Source organism: Anguilla rostrata, chromosome 9 (assembly GCF_018555375.3).
Source record: "Anguilla rostrata isolate EN2019 chromosome 9, ASM1855537v3, whole genome shotgun sequence".
Taxonomy (NCBI): Eukaryota; Metazoa; Chordata; class Actinopteri; order Anguilliformes; family Anguillidae; genus Anguilla; species Anguilla rostrata.
The window spans coordinates 2,597,685-2,619,260 of NC_057941.1; the positions used below are offsets into that span (position 1 = coordinate 2,597,685).

At 42.5% G+C, this 21,576-nt stretch overlaps 1 protein-coding gene across 2 annotated transcripts; it reads left to right on the forward strand.

Annotated features, from left to right (window-relative positions):
• The first annotated feature begins 10,511 nt into the window (after positions 1-10,511).
• Positions 10,512-20,623, forward strand: vdac1 (voltage-dependent anion channel 1). Of its 2 annotated transcripts, none has more exons than XM_064349783.1 (9): positions 10,512-10,659; positions 13,195-13,264; positions 14,448-14,497; positions 14,985-15,137; positions 15,885-15,937; positions 16,902-17,129; positions 18,547-18,697; positions 19,299-19,356; positions 19,493-20,623. In XM_064349783.1, exons 2-9 carry the CDS (start codon positions 13,198-13,200, stop codon positions 19,582-19,584), a joined length of 852 nt encoding a protein of 283 aa, XP_064205853.1. In that variant the 5' UTR covers positions 10,512-10,659; positions 13,195-13,197; the 3' UTR covers positions 19,585-20,623. The 2 variants fall into 2 exon arrangements, with proteins under 2 accessions (XP_064205853.1, XP_064205854.1); XM_064349784.1 differs by lacking the exon at positions 10,512-10,659 and adding an exon at positions 10,809-10,999.
• The last annotated feature ends 953 nt before the right edge of the window (positions 20,624-21,576 follow it).

Consider the following 21,576-nt stretch of genomic DNA (forward strand, 5'->3'; position numbering starts at 1 on the left):
TTGTGTTAGAGATATTAATAAAAAATGTTACCTATTTCTATGTTTTAAAAAAACAAAAAAAAATTTGTTTATTTTGGACTTAACTGTACATATACTGTGACATTCTGTCCTTAAAATGTCTGTGGGCATCAGCTTCGGTAAATTGACCGTTGGCGCTCTTGTCCGCATCTAAGGCGGCCTAATCCGCGAAGGCTCAAATAAAATACGGCGAGAGCGATGCAGTGGGCCTGGGCCTGAATTTTATTCATGTTCCCCGACAGATGGAGGAGATTAGAAAACGAGCAAATCGCGCTTGGAACTGGGTACGGGAGTCCTTGGCGTTCCAAAGTAAACATGGGCTCACTGTCCTCGTCTGCAATGCACTGTGGGAAAAAACCTGCGTGGATGATGATTCTAGAAATGGGAAACGCTCTTGTGAAATATTGCAAAGTGTTTTTTTTACATCGCCTTGCGAGGGGTCTTCCACTCACGAGGAAGCAGATTGTAGACCCCTGGCAGAGAAGAAAATCATCCTCTTGGCGAACTAGAGAGCACACAGGGTAAGATTTCCTACTCTTCTGGATCGCTACCGTGATATGGAACCAAAAATCTTACGTCCACAATGACGTGTGTGACCCCTTCATTAGTTTAGCCATGGTCATAGCACTGTAAAAAAAAAAAAAATTAAGGTTAAGGTTTACTTTATTGTTCCCTTTGATCCGAGAGAATTTTACAGTAAACTGCTGGAAAGTTTACTGGATAAATAACGGTAACAGTATGTTTAGCATAAGGGTAGCTGGCTGTTTATCTAACAAATTGCATTACTGTGTTTCACCATAAATTATACTTTTATTTACTTTTCAGCTGTATTACAGTTTTATACCTTCGCTTTATTACAGACTTTTACCGTAAAGTTAATTTGACAGTGACAGCTGATTCAGTAATGAAGCAGGGTGCGCATGTACACTTATATGGCTCTTAAATAGGGCCTCGCAGTATAGTTACTAACTCAATCTTAAACGTACTGGATGACTCCACTACGACTGTTGACGATGACCAGTGATTTCCAGGCGGCCATCGTCCTGCGCATGGTCAGTAGAGGAGTATTCATGGTTTTCTCTGGGATTCTATGGTAAACTGAAAAATGTGACTTCCTTTGAAATGAAAACTATATCTGTAGTAGCTTCAGATTTTTGAAGGCTAGTGTTCCTCTGCAGGCCATCATATCTATTTGGTATTAATAATAATTTTAGTCAAAGACCTACAAGATCATTATGATAATATACAATAAATGTATACAACAGGAGCAAAGCAATGAGAACATGCTGTAGATCCACAATATTCAGTAACACAGTACAGACAAATGAGTCCCATGTTTTCAGTAAAGCACTAAATATGAGCACTGTTGAAACTATGATCACCATTGTTGTAGCACACGCAGTGTTTGACCAGTACCTTTACCCTTACCCTCATGGAAAATGTACCTATGTAATACTAACATGCACTTAGAGTAATTCATAATCAGGTAGAATTATTTATTAGAGTAATACAGAATAATTCATTATAAGAGCAGTGTTGCTTTATGGTTTAATAGCCATGTATGAGTAGCATTGAGTAAAATCTGATTTAGTTTCAGATCTGGAGCTGCTGATGGTGACCTGTTGCTAGGCTTTTTTTTATTTACTGACGTGCAGGATGATCAAAGGTGTTGCCCCTAGGTGCATGTGGGGTTCCTAAATGCATGTGCGTTCCCCCCCCCCCCCGCCCGATAGCACCTATTCACAGCTGTAAAGCCGGAGATAAAACATTTTTTTTAAAAGTGAGAGATTTTCAAATAACCCAAATGACGACACGGGACTCGCCCCGTGGCCATAGCAACCGTGTGAAATGAAAGGTGCTTTTTTAAAATAATAAATAAATAAATGAAATTCTCCCCTCTGCTCTGTGGTGATGTCTCGAGGGCTGGAGTCGGGCCCTGCTAGCCAGCGAAGCCTCTCGGAGACGCAGTGCGCTCTCCAGCCCTTTGAAGTGCAGCCGGCCCGGGAGGGAGCATGGGGAATTTGTTGATTACATGATTGCATGATTACATATTCAGTACACAAGTGTCGGGGGGGTTGGGGGGTCGGGGGGTGGGGGGGTGGGGGGGGATAGCTGTGAGGATTGGGCCTTGGATGTGACGAGGGTCTTCTGTGCCAGTGATGTCAGCTCGGGTAGTTTCCGCTCTTCTTCTGTGCTTTGTTCTCTGCCTGGTCGTGATTGACAGGCCAGCGAAACAAGTAATGCTTATGGACATAATTCATTTTTATATTCGTGCTAAAACTTAAACGTTGCAGAAACCAAAATCTTATGATTATTTGATTTGATTTGATTTATTTGCACTCATCATATAAAAATGACAAAATAGAACAAATAGACTTACTTAAAACAATACAAAGAGGACTGTTGTAAAAAGTGAGATGTTAAAATGAGGAACAATTGGTAAAGTATTGAGTCCAAAGATTACCCATTAAGCCAGCAATAGCTGGCCCATTTTCAATGGGGTCCTAGACTGGACTATTGACATAACTAAATATACAACAAATATACAAATCTGGATCTCTTCATTAAAAAATGGCTACAGTACAAAGACACGCGTGCACGCACACACACACAGAGTGATTGTATGATGATTTTTCCTAGCCAGTGTTTTCCTTTACCCAAGCGGACAGAATGTTCATCCTGGTGAGCTGCCTGTTAATGGTAACTACTGCATGTTCTCACTATGCATGAAGGGTAATAAAGAAGACATAAGATGTACTTTTCACACTAAAACACTGGCATTATAGAAACCTAAATCTGATGATTTGTATTTTTTTTTCCAAATGGAAAATTATTTGTCTTTGCCGGTGTTTCTTTTTTATACGAGACGGTATGTTCAACCTGGCGAGCCATCAGTTAATTCTAATGACATGGCATCATTATGCATGAAGGACAATAAAGGATAAAGAAGCCCTACTCTTCATTGTACAGTACCTCACACTGAGATTGAACAAAGCAACCCTGTTTGTCTTTTGGAGTAAGAATTCCTAAAGCAAGTGATACGGTTTTCTAAGCATGTGCAAGTAGGCTTGCTAATCTCTGTTTTTGATTCACACCAGATAAACTGTGAGTTCTGGCTTTGATATCGTTATAAAGTTATAAAGCATCTCATTTCACATCCACATGTGTCTAAAACACACAACTTGTGACCAAGCACTGCGGAGCGTGTCAGTGAGCAAGTGGAAAACATATGCTCCATTTCAGTATTCCTCTGAACAATTTGTTCTCAGTCTTTTTTTTATATAGCATATATCAGAACACAGTACATCTGTTGAAATGAAAAGTGATTAACTTTTTTCCGCATATGTATAAAGATTTACAGCGTTATAGTGATTATTATTATCATTATTATTATTGTGAAAAAGCTTGTGTTTGTAGGAAACATTACGCAAGTAATCAGAAGTAGACCTGTCTTCCTGCCCTCCACCACATGTGTTGCACATGCAGGTGGCAACGTCATAAATGCGCTCACATCTTCCCCTGATCTGCATTCTCCCCTGCCCCCCTAATGTTTTTTCTCTTTACCCCTGCTCATAACCATAGATATAAAACTGTACCAGTATCTGAAAATGATAGCTTTCTCTCTCTGTAAAAAAAAAAAAAATACATTTTTATAAAATTTTTGAACATGAAAAATTATTAAAAGCTAAAGTGCACAATCGATGTGATGCCGGCCTTGAACCTAAGGCCACACAGAGGCAGCTGAGCCTCAAGCCTTCTCAAACCTTCCAGTATTTACCAAAGTTCAAACAGGAAGTAGGCTTCTTTTTTTCCACAGTGTTTAACAGCTCCTCAGAGGTTTCAGGGTGAAATGAACAGAAAGGAAACCAAAACCCTTCAAAAACACATTTAGAGACATTTCTCTCGTATGTGACGTCAGTTCCGATATGCCGGGACAGAAAGTGGAGGGGTTGTTTCATTTTTTGTTGTTGTTAAAAGCGTGGAGAAATGAGAGGGAAAGCTTTCAAGGCTGAATTGGAGTACTTTTTTTTGTTCTTTCTGCTGACACGTCAGCTCGCAAAAGCATCCATACGATATTCTTTTGAACCCTCAGAAGTGTGCAGGTATCGCTTTCTCATCTGTGGCCTTTTGATGGTCACTACAAAATGAATGAATTTTGGTTCTGTATTGACAAAGTCATGAAATGTCAAACGCTGAACTAAACAAGCAAACAATAGAGCCTTGATGCCCCTGTCCATTTAATTATCATAACCTCAAGGGCAATACAAAGTTTGCTTATCACTCTTCCTCCTTAAAGTCAATGAACTGAATTTCTCATTCAAGCAAGTTGTCGCTGCATCAGTTTATCTGAATTCGGTTCATTTCAGAAGACACTAGGTTACCAGTGAGGTAAATCAAACCCGGTACCATTCATAAGCAATTCTTATTTCTTATTTATTGTAAATTTGCATCTGTAAATATTTGTCTGCATCATTCTGTTTAGTTGCTATCAAAAACTGTGCCAAAAGTAGACTCTGGAACCTGGAAGGAGCAACATTCTGGAATCACTGGAATAAAATTTGAACTGGACCTGTAATTTGTGAACTTGTTTAAATGAACCAGAAGCTGCACAGCTTCCTATCTGAAAACACATTTTTTTTAAAAGTATAACAAAGCAAATGACCAACTTTACCATCATATAGTTACATTATCATGCTGCACAGCCACCGTAACTGATGACTATAATTACATATTACTACTACATGTTTTTACTTTACGCAGAACTGTTTTGATATTGAAGCAAAAACTAATGGTAGCTGGTGATGTTATTTAAAGGCATTCATGATAGAATCATCTGGATGATGGACATGTGTCTGTATTCTCAAATTTCATTCCAGATTTGCTAGTCAGTATGTATTTTCAATTTGGATGACTATTTTACCAGTAGCATTGAGCAAATCAAAATGTTTATTAAAATTATAGATTGCAATACACACTCTGATATAAAAAATAAATATAAAACAATCAATTAAGTATTAATTATTCACTAGTAATTTAAACACAAACCAAATGAATTAAAAATTCTCAAATTACTTCAAAAATGACAGTAAATATTATGCTTGTATTTTTAATTAATTTGAATTTCCAGTTCATCAGATCTGTCACAGTTCTGTCACTGTGCTGTTGTGTAGATACATATGATAAGCATCTTGTTATTGTGTAAATTTCAATATGGCTGTCCAGTATGCTATTTCAGCATGGCCGTCCAATATGGCTATTTCAATATGGCCGTCCAATATGGCTATTTCAATATGGCTGTCCAATATGGCTATTCAAAATGGCTGTCCCCAACTATCCATTCCACCATCGCTAGAAATGGGTGTTCCATGGTGTTCCACCATGCTATAAGCTCTGTCACTGCTCACTTCCTTCAGTCCCATGTTTAACAACTGCCCGCAATCTTGTTTTATTCTGGTCTTTTTCTATTGTCGTGAAAATGAAAATATATCAGCTGTGAGTTGTTCAGAGAAACACACAAAGTTGAAACCATTCCGGCTGTACTGCGCATTCTCCGTTCAAATAAACAGCACCTACATTAAAAAATAAATAAAATAAACCAAAAGCCACATTTGGACCATATTCAGCCAACTGTCAATAGCCAATGTAGCAAGCCGTCATGGTGTCATTGGCTGAGACAATGGGTGGCTTTTAGACCTCGTTTGAACTGGTTTTGAAATGATGACACAATGCTTTATTTGTCCATATGTTTGGAATTATTGCATCTGTTTACAATTTATTTATTTACTTTATGAACTCTGCCTTCGGTTGATTAGCATTTTGTCTCGTTGCGCTCGTCTTTGGGAACATGATTGGCATTTGGTGATAGCCGTTTGAAGTAAGAAATGGTCTGCTTTGATCTCTGAGGATGAGAGATTCAGATATTACTTGAAGACGGTCTGAGAATGAACACCAAAAGCGTGAGGATGTGAGGATGACGAGCAACAAACATAAAGTAGTTTTTTTTACAAAGTGTTATTTTCAGGAGTCATTTCAAAATGCTTTCAGTCTGAAACAAAAGTATAAGTTATATTGTGTTTCAAAGCTCTAGCCTACTAATGGAATTAATAAATACAGCTTCCCAGGTGGCCAGGAAAATAATGGACTACCAAAATAAAAATGAGAATTCTTGCTTTTGCTCATTACAGATATTTTACTTTTTTTCTTTTGTAAAATTAAATGTATTCTTTTCCTGTAGTTAAACTTTTATGTCACCCAAAGAATAAAAATATGAAAAGTAAAATATGTGATAATTAATATAGTTTACTTTGAATGTCATAATAGGTATAGTCCAGCTTTATTATTTTATAGCTGCATACTTTTCTACAGTTCTGTGATCATGCATATTAAAATGACTAAACTAGATTATTGGTGAGATATATAATGTATGTAATTATTTATAATAAATATATAAATTATTAAATACAATAATATATGCATGATTATTACACGGTGCAATATCATAATAATTATGATATATATAATGCAGTATACTTATGCTATAATATATTAATAACTTCTATGATGCTATTACAGACTATAACTATATAATCATATCAAAATATGACATATTTTAACCCCTACATTAACATGAACTGTATGACTATATATGCATGGTTTCCTGTCCAGTTGTTATTTGTACATTTGTTATTTGCTTATCCTGTGTGTATTGACTTTAACTTTTTATAATAATAATAATAATAATAATAATAACAACAACAACAACAAAGCATATAAAAAGACATTTTGCTACATCTTCATGTTAATTTTATCCAACGCAAAGTGAAGTGCTGAAACTCAACCTTATGCAAAGGCATAGAGATTACTTTTTTTTTTTTTTTTTTTACCCTTGAAGGCTGCTCTTTAATATCAGCTTGTAACCAAGTAAAACCAAGTAAATATTATTGTAAAGGCACACATAAAGCAAATATATTTGTTAACTAAGTATTACATCATTGCAGGAATAAGCCGTTTAACTGAGCTAGGCTGTTTCCGTTGATTTGAAGAAAAAACATTTATCCTGATAATTTGATAAAAACTAATTTTTTATTACAATTTTGGAATGATCTTACTAGTTCAGTTGAACTTCACTGCTGAAATGAGACAAAAAACTACAATTACAAATTGTTACGTTGACGACACTGCCATCTACTGGTTTTTGCTATTAAATGCAGAACCCCTCCGAAGGTCCGAAGTTCCAAAGGTAAAGTTACAGAAAGCGTCTTGTCTTACCTCCCGAGTTCATTTTTGTCCTGCTTTTTTTCGTCCTTCGTCCACTGTATGCGTCTGACGGTCAAATGTATACGATCCCATTTCTTTTGCAGCTGCACATAAATGAACTATGAACAAACTAACAATACTCGACAGTTGCAAGAGGATTCGTTGCAATCTGTTGACAGCTGCACGTGCACTTCTACAAAAGGAAGCCGGAGGGGTTTGGCTGGCTTCCACGCAACCACATCCCTACTCTTCTCTCAAAACATGTCACACTTGTCAAGAAAAAGAATGTTAACCCTTGCCATAAACTTTAATGCAAAATAGTCAATGCAAAACTTAAAATTTCTTGATAAATACCCTAAATAAATTCATTTAAACCATTAAATATTGATTAAAAATTGCATGATTATGCCACTGACCTCAAGTATCAAGAAGACAATGATGCATTTGGTTGAAACAAAATTCCTCTTAATACGAAATGCTAAATTTGCTTCTGTCCTAGATGAAAAAATATTGAAAGAGTGAACGTAAATATGCAAACAAATGCACCCAATACAAAATTATTTTACCGTCAGTAACAAAAGATACAGACAAATAAAAAATCTCAATTCATCGAGGAGTCACAAAATCCTCTAGACAGTCACAATTGCATAGCTGCATGGAAAACTGCATGACGTGCATCAAATTGGTGACTTGTCTTTGTGTGGTAACTTAGCAATGCTTTCCATATCAACAGATGCACCCCCACTCTTTGAAATTGGCTATTTTCTGCGACCTTCAGAAATGATACGACGGAAATGGAAATGAACAATACTGAGAATTTGTCCCACAGAGGTGATAAAGGATGTACAAGGAGCTGTGAATCAGAATCAGAATCAAAATGGCAGAGACTGAAAAGGAGCATGATAAGAAGGAGGAAGAGAAGAAGAACCCGGGGTTCTCCTGTGCACGAGGGAAGGGCCAGCTACAGCCAGCTGATGGGGACTGAAGGGGTTAGAACCCAGTAAGAACCCAGTGAGAACCCACCCATCCATACATCCATTATCGGGGGGTGGGTGGGTGGTGGGTGGAGTCTATCCCAGCACCTATTGGGCGAGAGGCAGGAATGAACCCTGAACAGGTTGCCAATCCATCACAGGAAACCCAGACAGAACCCAGATGTGGAAAAAGGTTAAATCAAACTGAACATGTGAGAACAAAAAAATAAAAATAAAATAAAAATAAATTATCTGAAGGTGCATTGTGGGAGATCTGAAACCACAAATCTTAAAGGGAGGCAGGGGGACAGACAGCGGTACATAAAATTAATTAGAGGAGAAACTACAGGATGCAACAAGATTGAGAGGGTTTTTTTTATTGAAAGACAAAAAAGTACAGGAATGCAAAGAGTGTCTTAAGACACCCCGTGGAACACTATAGTTCTATAGTACGGGCTTTGATATTTAATTGAATTGTGTCCTGCAAAGAACCAAAATGTCTGCTTATTTTACAAGCTATCTTCAGTTTTCACTGTGAAGAAAATAAACAAATGAGAGCATTTATATTTCTTGTGCAAGTTTCTGACACTCACAGCAACTGTAGCTACACTGCAAAGTTTTGCCCGAAGCTACAAAGGTGTACAAGTTTATCTGCTTAAAAAGCTTGTGATAATAGCAACTGTGTCCATTGGGAATCGGGTGGATCATTTAATTAATGTTCGCTTAAATAACATTTAGAATTACAGTTCAGTCAATTTATGATTATGAAAGGTTACACATTACACAATGTATAATATTCTACTTTATTATATTGTAAAATCTATTATAAGATCCTATAAGAATGTGATGTTTATTTTCACCAGTAATAAATTGCTATAGGATACTAAACACATGTATTATAAGACTATTGTACACCCATTCATGCATACACTATATCATATGAAATATTCTACAATAAAAATTATAGAGTAGGATACAAATATTACACAAAACCATGTACATAGGATGCAATCCTAGTTTATTTATAAGTAAGTAAGAAGATGATGTGTACAACATGGGAACTCATTTTACACCATTATACTAGAACCCATCCACACTGCAGAAAACAGAATTATTTAAAATAAATTCAGAATAGATTATTCTTCTGAAAGACTGTTTTACCGCAGAATGACAAACATAACATTCATTGGTTGTATTTTTCCTTATCAATTAAAATGTCTTTGCAGAAATACATATGTTTATTTTAGGTAGATATGCTTTATATACTTTATTGAACCCCGTGGGGTAATTTGTCCTCTGCATTCGACCCATCCTTAGTTACCTAGGAGCAGTGGGCAGCCACAGTGCAGCGCCAGGGGACCAACTCCAGTTCTGAGGCAAGTGCCTTGATCAAGGGCACGTGCAGGAGCGCACCTAACATGCATGTCTTTGAGTGTGGGAGGAAACCGGAGTACCCGGAGTAAACGTCCCTCTCCGAACCTCCCCCTCACTATCCATCTTCTGCCGTGGACTGAAGACTCATCTCTTCAGACTATATCTAGAATAACCACCACCATGCTGTGTATATATATATATATATATATTTTTTAAATTTAAAAAAACCCTTTTTCCTGTCATTTGTTACATGTTGCCCCATCCCTGCACTTCTTGGTAAACTGTATTTGTCCTAATACTGTAGCTTATTCTTCTGCCTAGTTTGGCTTTGCAGATGTTAGACCAGGATAGTGTTCATTGTTCTCGACTAGAAATAGCTGTACAAAATAAGTAATTGTACCTTACTGAACCCGTGTTCAGCAGTTGTCTACGATCATGAAAATGCACTTCTTGTACGTCGCTTTGGATAAAAGCGTCTGCCAAATGAATGTAATGTAATGTAAAACCCACGCAAACACGGGGAGAACATGCAAACTCCGCACAGAAAGGCCCCAAGCCGAGATTCGAACCCACAACCTTCTTGCTGTGACCGTCTTCCAGCTTGTTTTCCGCTATGATAAGAGGGAATGTGAGTACGTACATTTTTATTTAAAAAGGAAACATCTGCCCAATTGCTTGCTCATTGGCTAACTAATAATATGGTAAATCCCAGCTACGTGTAGGTGATATGCCTTTTTGCCATTCATTTTAGAATATGAGATCATATTCAAGTAGGCGTGATGCAAAGCTACAAATATATTAGCTTGATGTTGGCTGATATGATTCTGGTAATGCAAGCTCAAACCCATTTTTACATGCTTTTATCTGGGTGTGTCTATGGTAACAATGAAGGGAGCCCTTCATTACTCGCAGTTAAAACTAGGGGGAGTGGCCGCTCTGCACGTCTTACGTTCCTCTTGCTTACGCAAGGCTGAAACGCCTCCCTTTATCTAGTTGACAGAGTGCTTTCCTGGCAAGAACTTGCAACACTATAAAGGTACGTTGAAATTCAATCCGTTAAACAATTGTGGGCTGCAGTTTCGATACTGTGGCTGGCTGTTGGATTTTGACCTTGATAGAACTGCGATTGGAAGTCGGTGCGTCCACGCGCAGTGTACGGATGCAGCTCGACCACGAGATGCTGATGCACTGCAGCGCGCGGAACGCTTTTGTGCGCAAGGCCTTTGCGTATTAAACGTCCTGTAATTTATAGAGTATTCTACTGTGTTAACAAACTACCAAGCTACGTTCTTAGCTAGTCGATAAAAACTCCTGGATGCGCTCCAAAATATGCATGTAATTGTCCACAAATTTAACTTTAGCAGATGCCATAAAAAGTGAGTTGCCGAACTGACTACGTGCTAGCTGGACGGGTAGCGAGCTAGCCATGGCCGTTTCTATTCACTGGAAAGAATGACGCTTTATTGCATTCGCTGTCTAGCTTTGTGTGGCCAGCGGGGGTTGTTTGTCGATGACGTTCTAGCTAGTTCGGTCGTTCGTAGTGTTGCATTTATTTTAAAAGCGAACAAACGTGGCCACCGTAATAACCAACGTTAGCTAGCTTGCTAGTCAGTTATGTTTTTTTGTCGTCAGTGGCCTGTCTCAGTCACACTTTTCCTTGTGAACAAATGGCTAACGCAAACTGGACAGATGGCGCAGGTGGACTGAATAAACAAAAAGGGCTTGCGTGGTACAGCCGTCCAGCTGGTGTCCCAACAAGCTAACGAGCTTGCTAATCGGTTTTTGGGGTTCGGGTGCTTGACTTTGTCAGACGTGTTACCGTCGTTTGCAGTGCCGTAGCTGTTAGTTAGCGAACGTTAAATCGTTAACGAAAACGCCACCAGTGCGCCAGTGTCCCTTCTGGCAGGTGACCTCTAGCCGTCTTGATAAAGGTTGTGCCACACGCCGACGGGATGCACCTTCACTCGACTATTAAAAATCAGCGAAAAAAATGGTGTCCTGATTACCGATTCGCCCAAACACGTGGAAGGTGTATGTTGCCCTGTCAGTAAACATGTTTAAACACGTTTCTTAATGTAATGCTAACGCTGATGAGGTCATTTTGACGTGTAGCTGTTATAGTTTAACTAGCTATTGTCTCGCTGGATTAAAATGTTATCTGAGGGAGAAATGTATTGAAGCCGTCTATGATTGTTTTACGTTGTGTGTTTGGGTATTGTAACATCAATTATGGATATTAATATTAACCAGTTATTCCAAAATAATTGCGCAAACGTGCAGTGCAGATATAGGCTAGACTGAGGGAACTGGCCCAGAAATTTTCTCCAGGCTTATTTTATAGATTTTTTTTTTTTGCATTTAGTTCTTTTTAAGTGGCTGAATTGTAAAATGTCCAGCTACTGTTTCATTGCACTTGGCTAATTAACCCTGCCATGGTTAGGCCTAAATCACTGTGCTTTCAGTAAATGTCCCAGTCCCCAGTTTGTGACGTGCGCACACATACTAAGGTGCAGCATGCCCACACACCCAGGTCCATATAGCATGATGATGAGAGTAAGTAATTTCATGTAATAAAGATGGAGATTTCATGTTGTGTACTGATCAGTAGTTAATTATTTTCCTCTTGGAGTTTACCAGAAATTACTATTTGACAGCTGTTCTTTTAAAAACGATTCTTCCTGGGGGGGCCTGCCCCGTGACCCCCCCCCCCCCCATATTCAAACTAAAGTTATGCCCTTGAAGCAGGGAACAACCAGAGAGAGAGGGGGGTGTCGTTGACATTTTTGCCCTTCCATGTGTTTTGCCCACAGCTCCCAGCTCTGTTTTTGTTTCGCTTCTGTGCCTGACATTAGTATGACTGCGTAGCTCTCTCCTGCAGTCCTGGCAGGACAGTGACTGTCCTGTGAGCTCAACTGTGATCTTTAGATGTCCGACTCCTACAACCCCCCCCCGCCCCGCCCCCGCCCTGGCGCTCGGGACGGCGTTGCGTAAGGCCTGGTGAAACTGCTCCTGAGCGGAGTGTGCCGAAGGTGACTGTTCCCCTCCATCTAGAGCCAGAGCCCCCGCTCTCCCCCATGGGACAGGACTGTTTCCTGTGCCCCTGCTCTCCCCCACGGGACAGGACTGTTTCCTGTTCCCCTGCTCTCCCCCACGGGACAGGACTGTTTCCTGTTCCCCTGCTCTCCCCCACGGGACAGGACTGTTTCCTGTGCCCCTGCTCTCCCCCATGGGACAGGACTGTTTCCTGTTCCTGGTTATTTTTCTCCTTCCTGGATCGTACGCCGTTGCTTAACCCCGCCGTTCAGCTTCTTTACCGGTTTTTGCTTGAAAATGGGAGTTGAGTTGGTGACCCAGGTTGAGTAAAGGGCAGTATTTAGGAGTGAAGAGTACAATTGTGTGACCCCCACCAAATCAGACCCCCCTCCCCCCTCTTTCCAGGGTTCTCTCCTGCTAGCCTTCCTGAATCAATGGGGGTCTGTTGCACAATAGCTGGCCTGCGTAGTGCATGTTTTTTTTTTTCTTGTGTGTGTTTTCGGTGTCCTGGTTAAACAGGTTCTTCTCTTATTTTCAGATCATGGCAGTGCCACCTACTTATGTCGACCTGGGCAAGCCTGCCAAGGACGTCTTCACTAAGGGATACGGTAAGGAAGACGCCCTCCCTATTTTATTACTGTTAATTTATATCAGGGCTCTACAGTGCTCCCAATTTAGGAACATGTGCTCCTGAAAACTGATGTGCCAACAGGAGACATAATTTCCATAAATAATAACAAACATAATAATCCATAAATTTTTAAACCTAGCAGCGCACATGCCCCTTGGGTTAGCGTAGAGCGCTGTATTTGGATTTTTTCCCCCCTCCAGTTCTGGAAGCGCTTCTGTTTCGGGAGAGCGTGTGGCAGTCGGAGGAGAGGCGAGGGGAGAGGCCCGTCTCTCGCAGTCTCTCGTTGTTACCGTAATTATTAACTGAAGCGGTGCAGTGCCCTGCTGTGTGCTGCTCTCTGGCTGGGATTCTGCTGAGGTGGGGGCCTGTTCCTGCCGAGCGGAGTGGATATCCCTTCACCGGGGGCCCGGCCTTGTGCTGGGGGGGGGGTGGGCGGCTGGGGGTTCACATCAATATCACGTGAGCAGTACAGCATGGGGGGGGGTCGGCCTAGGCCTCGTCTCTGGAGAGGGTGGCGTGGTGCCCCAGAGGATTATGGGAAGCTGGACATTTGCCAAGTAGTGGAGGCTGTTTCTCTCTGCCCTTTGCATTGCTGAAAATCTCATCAAATGGCCGTCAGTATTGGAAATGTCATTTTTAGTGTGGAATGGCAGTGATAAGGGAGGTTTTGAGTGCTCTGCGAAGGGCTTTACTTGGCTGCATATTTATGTGGACTGCCTGATTTGGTGATTGATTTGATTTGTATCCTGAAGGCCTGGTTTTCACTGTGTGCATTTAATCTACTTTTCTGTAATGAAGTCCAGACTCGGGTCATTAAGTCAATTGCCTGAATGATGGGTGTGTGTGTGTGTTTGTGTGTGCGTGCTGGTAGGTCTTGTTTTGGAAAATTTGCTCCAGTGGGTGAATACACTACGAAAAACAGTAATTGCAGTTTGTCTGTTATCACTAGATCTTATTATTATTAAATTCGATTTTGGATTTTCTTTTCTGTGGAACTACCAAGTTCATATTTTAAATTCTTGTTCTCATTTCCTGATCATTTTTAGGTATTCTATTTGTTTTTTTTTTTCATTTTTAGAAGTTCATCTCATTGTAAGCAATGCAGTGTCAGTTGAAGTTGTTTGGGTGGCTGGTCTAACTGCTTTTAATCTGTCTTGCAGGCTTTGGTCTGATCAAGTTGGATCTGAAGACAAAGTCAGAAAATGGACTGGTAAGATGAAATTTGAAATGGAAACAGTGTGTTCCTGAGAGAAACTGATGGAGCTGCTGATTGCCTCCACCTGAAATCTCAACAATCAGAGTTTATAATGACGTGTTTGTCAGAGCAGGGTTTACCCCATGCAGTTTGGAGGCAGTTTTGTGCATCCTGATGTCAAGTGTGAAAATGAAAGCTGGTTTTGCGTTCTGGAGCAATAACATTACAGGCATTTAGCAGACTTATCCAGAGCGACTTACACACACCTATGTGCACTGAAGCCATTGAAAGCACCTTGCTCAAGGGTACAAAATCGGACCTGCAACCTTTAGGTTCAAAGGCCAGTTCCTTACCTGTCAGACTACTCTGCCGCCCTGAATAATGCAGAAAGAATCACCTGTTCGGTTCAGGTGGGGGTCGCTGCGTAGCTAACGCACATGCGCCCCTCCTGCGTTTGTCTCACCCGTGTGACGGCCGTCCTCCCCTTTCCGCTCGTTCTCAGGAGTTCACCAGCTCGGGATCCGCCAACACGGAGACCAGCAAGGTGTCGGGAACGCTGGAGACCAAGTACAAGTGGGCGGAGCACGGCCTCACCTTCACCGAGAAGTGGAACACCGACAACACCCTGGGGACCGAGATCACGCTGGAGGACCAGGTACGTCCCGCTGCCCTGCCCACCCGCTCACCCGCCCATCTGCCCCACCCAGGCACCTAATCCACCCACCCACCTGATCACCTGCCCCACCTAACCCACCTGCCCACCCCCTCACTTGCCCCACCCTAACCCACCTGCCCGCCCCATAACCTGCCCACCTGCTCACCTGCCCCACCCCCCACCTGCCCACTTCCTGCAGCCGCATAGTTCATTGGTTACTGAATTAAGCTAATAACCAAAGACATGCATGGCAGGTCAGGTACACTCCTGCCGTTGCCCTTGACCAAGGCACTGGCCTCAGAGCTGGAGTTGGTCCCCGGGCGCTGCACTGCGGCTGCCCACTGCTCCTAGGTAACTAGGATGGGTCAAATGCAGAGGACAAATTACCCTGCAGGGTTCAATAAAGTATAACTTGAACTGGAAGTCTCTGGCCCTGAATCATGTGGAGAGGGGATGGTGGGGGGGGTGGGGGTGTGGCGGCGCTGCTTAGCTGGTGAATATGAACACATGAAGCAATATGTCAGCCAGATTGCTTCAGTTACTGTGTGGAATGATAGTGTTGAAAAATAAGAATTTGAGCAATGAGATTTCCTTCAGATAAAAAAAAATATTAGTAAGTATTAATATGCTCAGTAATGCTTGTGCTTATGCTTAGTAAGTAACATGCTTGTTTCCTTTCTGGTAAAGAAAGTGTTTTAGAAGTATTGATACACTGAAGCGTAACATGTTTGTTTTCTCTCTGTCCAGCTGGCCAAAGGACTCAAACTGACCTTTGATTCTTCCTTCTCGCCAAATACTGGGTAAGGTTGGAGATAATGTCAGTCAGATAACGTAATGTCTGTAGCAGATAAGTGTTTGCTTCTGCTTTAGAAAACACGCTCACCTCCCAGAAAATTCTTTGGAGGAAATAAAGATTTGTAAATGTTCAAATCAGGCTGTTAACTTCTTTGATAAAAAAACAAAAAAACAATTTAATTCTACAATTTTACTGAATTGGTTTCAAAAGCTGAGCCAACATTTGAGAAGCAAATACAAAAAACTCCAAGGCACTTGTATTTGTGTCGGTAACAACAGTTTCCAGAAGCAGTAGTCTGTGCACTGTTGCTTTGGGGTTCAGTAGTCTGTGCACTGTTGCTTTGGGGTTCAGTAGTCTGTGCACTGTTGCTTTGGGGTTCAGTAGTCTGTGCACTGTTGCTTTGGGGTGCAGTAGTCTGTGCACTGTTGCTTTGGGGTGCAGTAGTCTGTACACTGTTGCTTTGGTGCAGTAGTCTGCCTGTTGCTTTGGGGTGCAGTAGTCTGGCACTGTTGCTTTGGGGGCAGTAGTCCGTGCACTGTGCTTGGGTCAGTAGTCTGTGCACTGTTGCTTTGGGGTTCAGTAGTCTGTGCACTGTTGCTTTGGGGTTCAGTAGTCTGTGCACTGTTGCTTTGGGGTGCAGTAGTCTGTGCACTGTTGCTTTGGGGTTCAGTAGTCTGTGCACTGTTGCTTTTGGGGTGCAGTAGTCTGTGCTCTGTTGTTTTGGGGTGCAGTAGTCTGTGCACTGTTGCTTTGGGGTTCAGTAGTCTGTGCACTGTTGCTTTGGGGTGCAGTAGTCTGTGCACTGTTGCTTTGGGGTGCAGTAGTCTGTGCTCTGTTGCTTTGGGGTTCAGTAGTCCGTTCAGTCTGAGATCAGTGAATATTTGAGGTAAAATGCTGATGTCACTCACGGCTGATGAAACTTGACCTTGAGCCGCTTCGTCACGTTTTTTTTTTTTTTTTCTCCTCAGCAAAAAGAGCGGGAAAGTGAAGACGGCCTACAAGCGCGAGCACGTGAACCTGGGCTGCGACGTGCACTACGACATCAACGGCACGGCCGTGCACGGCGCCGCGGTGGTGGGCTACGAGGGCTGGCTGGCCGGCTACCAGGCCACCTTCGAGGCCGGCAAGAACCGCGTCACCCAGAGCAACTTCGCCGTGGGCTACAAGACGGACGAGTTCCAGCTGCACACCAACGTGTGAGTGCGCCGTTCCGTTACCGCGGCCCGTAACCGCCGTGCTGCGCCCCGCTCCGCCCGATTGGCTGAGGGGCTGAGCCGGCGTGGGCGTGGTTAGTACTTGGTTGGCGGACCTCCGGGGGAAACTCACAGTTGCCGCTGGAAGTGGGGTTGGGGGGCCTGTAGGGGGCGGTCTTCTCTCTGGTCAAATAAAACCCAGTGTCCCTGTGCAGCGATGGGGATGCTGCGCTGTAGGAGAAGCGGTCTTTCGGATGAGACGTTAAACCGATGTCCTGACTCAGTGTGGTCTTTTAAAGATGCCATGACACTCGTTGCAAAGTGTTGGGGGCTCCCTGGTGTTTTGGTTAAATTCCCAACCTGGCTCTCTCAACCTGCCACTTAATCATCCCCTGAGTTAATTGGCTAAAAAAATTAGTCTCTCCCTCTCCACCTCAGCTGATGTATGGTGAGCATTCTCATGCAAAATGGCTGCCGTATATAAGTGCTATTATAATTGCAGCAAATAATAATAAGTGATGCGGCCGGACGCTGGAGGCCACCCCATCTCGCTGCCTGTCTCAAACTCTCTGGCTCACACTCGTGTGTGTTTTCACACTCACACACCGGGATTATGGGATTTTCCAGGGACGTTGCTAAGTGAAGAAAGCAAGCTAATGCGTTCAGTCTCCTGCTTGGCGCGCCGCTCGTTTCCCTCTGTGATCGAATTTGACACGTCCGAGCCGAAAACAGGCCTCTTGGTGCCATGGCAACGCCTGTTTATTTAATTTGGATTGGATTTTCAGAACAAGGAGATTTTGTTTTTTTTTTCCGCTCGGAATTCTGAGTTGTTGTACCTCAGTTAATTCTGAAATGATGGAAAGAACATTCCACTGGCTCTGTAGTTCTCAGGTCTGCTCTGAAAGTGTCGCACCTGTGGTGACGATCAGTCCTTCGACCGCCGAGCGCTTTGTGTGATTGGCAGGCTCGCTGCTGAGGTCATGCTGATGAAGCTCTAAAATGGTGGAGCGGAATGGACGCTTCATCACTCAAAGGGCAGGAAGGGTGCCAGAGTGAGAGAAATACTCCCCCTGCCCAGCACCGGAGTCCCCGAAAACACTGGAGTGTAGTGACTAGTTAAAGGGTAAAAGAATTAATGGGAAGGTGTCCAGTATTGGCAGTGAAATATGTATTCATTATCTTGTACAACATTTGGTTTTAAATTTGTAGAATGCAGAAAAATAGACATGAGGTGCCTCTTTGTTACTAATTTATTTATCATTTATGATGTGAGTTGTCATAAAAAGTGAGTAAGTAGGATTACTTGGAAATAAATAAAAAAATCATTTACTTTGGGGGAAGGGGTGTGTGGAGGGGTCCGAAAGGCTGTCAGCCCGAGATGACGTTGAGTTTTTTTGTTGTTGTTCTCTTTCTATTACAGGAACGACGGCACAGAGTTTGGCGGCTCCATCTACCAGAAGGTGAACGAGAACCTGGAGACAGCGGTCAACCTGGCCTGGACCGCCGGGAACAGCAACACCCGCTTTGGCATCGCCGCCAAGTACCAGATCGACGCCGACGCCGCCTTTTCGGTGTGTGTGAGGCGGGGGGGGGGGGGCTCGTCGCGATCTGTGTGGAGCGCAGTGAGCCTCAGTGTGGGCTCGCTGTGATCTGTGTGGAGCGGGGTGGGGATGGGGGGGTGGTGGGGTTAAGGGGACCCCACAGCAGCTCTATGAGAAGGATAACAGGCTCCTGGTTTGACCACAGGAGTGGCTGTTGAGTGTTGAGGCAGATAATATGCTGCTGACTGTAAAACTCACTCCAGACACAGCTTGGGTTCATTTTATATTAAATTTAATGTTTTTTAAATATTTTTTATATTAAAACTGTAGGTTGTAATAGAAAGCCTCACTGCCATTCAAAACCACAGTATTCGCTTCATTGATGCGCGCATTTAGATGAAACTGGTTTTAAGTCAGTTGGCTGATTCTGTGTTTTAGAGAACAGCCCCAATCCCCACAAAGCACCGTATGTATGTTTGCATTTCTTTTCCCAAGAGGACAGTGAGAATGTCTGCATGATGATGTTATGGCCAGAAACAGGGGCTGTCGATATTTTTAAGCCATGGTCTTAGAATCCATGAATTTGGATCCTGGAGGTCTGACACGTTATATTTCCTTCTGTCCTTTTCAGGCCAAAGTGAACAACTCCAGCCTTGTGGGCCTGGGCTACACCCAAACACTCAAGCCAGGTGAGTGGCCACAGCATACAAGTACAAAGAGCTACAAGTGTTCATTCTCCAAAGCTTCTCCGAACAGTATTTTCATTATCTAATTATTGGGCCTCTGTTTAATTATGTTCCCCGATTTCTTCTTCTCTTCTTCCAGGCATTAAGCTGACCCTCTCTGCTCTCCTGGACGGGAAGAACATCAATGCCGGCGGACACAAGCTGGGTTTAGGACTGGAATTTGAAGCCTAGGGAGATCTAGCTGTCAAATCCTCAACTTCCAGATATTTTACTGAATTAGGTTCCTTCACAACTTGTGTTTCCCTGAGCAGTGTTGGGGTGGGGTGCATTACACTAAATGACACATGATCCGTTATTTTTTAAGGGACAGCTGAAAGGTAAAATATATTGGAACGCCGTACCCCAGTTTGGAGTTAAGGAATGGGCGAGAACTAGCTGGTAGCTTGCTGGTATATAATCTAATAAGCATATGTAAGAGAAATGTAGTTCTTAGATAGTGTTCTGAAATGTTATGAAGATACACTCTCATTCCACCTTTTATTTATTTGTAATGTCATTTTTTATTTTATATATTTTTTTGGTACGATTAAGGGAAAATGCCTGGATGGAGATGTCTGTCTGATGAGCATACACTTGGTCAAAAAGCACTTGGAAAAGCAGTCCATTCATTTGGGAATGCATTCTGCTCAGTGTCCACTAGGGGATGCTGCATGTGTCTCACACGTGTCACCAGTGTTGTACCTTGGTTCTACCTAATTGTGTTCCCTGGCAACTGTGAACTATTCCCACACTGTTGTGACATTCCAAGCCAGAACCTCCCAGCAGGCATGGAGATGTCTGTTACAGTAATAGCGTTTTTGGGCAGAGTAGTTGTCTTTCACGTAAACAACAGCTGCTGTCCACGGCACCAGCATTGGTGTACAGGTATAATGCATTCGTTTCACTTGTATTTGTGTGTGTGTGCTCGGGCGTGCGTGCGTGCAGTTTATGTGGATCTCGTCTTTCATTACAAATGTAAAGCATTATTTTAGCGCAGTGTCTTTGTCTTCTTTCCCACTGCCTGACAAGTGGCAGTTAAGTTCTGTCAAGTACACCAGGACCAGACATTTGGAAGGGAAGGCTTCTTTGTTACCCCCACACGGCACCTCTTAAAAGAAATGCGTGAACTTGTATCCGACATGTTGTCTTCCGTCTTTGATGTTAAAATAGGAACAGAACAGGGTGTGCTTGACAGTTTTGTTTTCCCTGAAAATAAATAACTTTATCTTAACTTCTGGTCCCTATTATCTTTCTTCTCTAGAGCCCGCGGCTCAGTGTGTGGATTTGTGAGTCGTTTATGCGGAAACTGCCTCTGTGCTCTTTAACACCACAGGTGTCAAACTCCAGTCCTGGAGGGCTGCGGTGTCTGCTGGTTTTTGGGTTTCATCTTGGCACAAGTGTTTCAGGTTACGTCTTTGATTGGCTTAGGAATCCACACACCTCGTTCTCAAGGCCTTGATTTGGAGCTGATTGAAAGGAAAATGCAGAAAACCGAATCTGCAGCATCTGCAAGTTAACATCCCTGCTTTACAGGATTCAAACATGTCAGGCAAGGCTACTCAACCGCAGGCTGAAGTGTTTGCAGTTATTTGCACCAACCATGCACTACACCATATTTCACTTATGAGCTCACATCCTGAACCAAGGAGGTAAAAATAATTAGTGAAATCTGGTGGTGTAGTGCATGGTTGTTGCAAATGCCTGCATTCACTATGGCCCGCAGGACCTGGAGTTGAACCGCACTGGCGTAGATTGCATAGATGTTGTTTATCAGGGGTAAAGAACCTGGTTCCAAGATGGCTAAAGCCTGATTTCTGTTATGCGTAACCATAATAATGTAACTGGATACCGGGCGACGCCCAATTGATCAAGGGAAATCGGCAAAAACGTGCTTCACAACATACTTTTGTGACAGATCAGCTGCTCACGACCAAAATCCACAACCGGATGAACGTGTTTCTAACATGCGCCACTGTTATGAACGCCACTTACGGTTTCTAGTTCATTTAGATGCTCGTCACCCGAAATATATTCTTCCTGTATGTCCAGAAAGCTAAAGGCTAGCTTTTCAACCTGCTCATCACCTAATTTAGATTATTCAAGTAACACGGCATGATTCAATTATCAGTACACCACCGATTGCAGAGATTTGAGTTGTTTTGCTCGTAACTGGCAAAGGTAGGT

Coding starts and splice junctions, on each gene's coding strand:
- vdac1 (XM_064349783.1), top strand. CDS start 13,198: ATGGCAGTGCCACCTACTTATGTCGACCTGGGCAAGCCTGCCAAGGAC. Junction 13,265..14,447: donor CGTCTTCACTAAGGGATACG/GTAAGGAAGACG, acceptor TCTGTCTTGCAG/GCTTTGGTCTGATCAAGTTG. Junction 18,698..19,298: donor ACGCCGACGCCGCCTTTTCG/GTGTGTGTGAGG, acceptor TGTCCTTTTCAG/GCCAAAGTGAACAACTCCAG.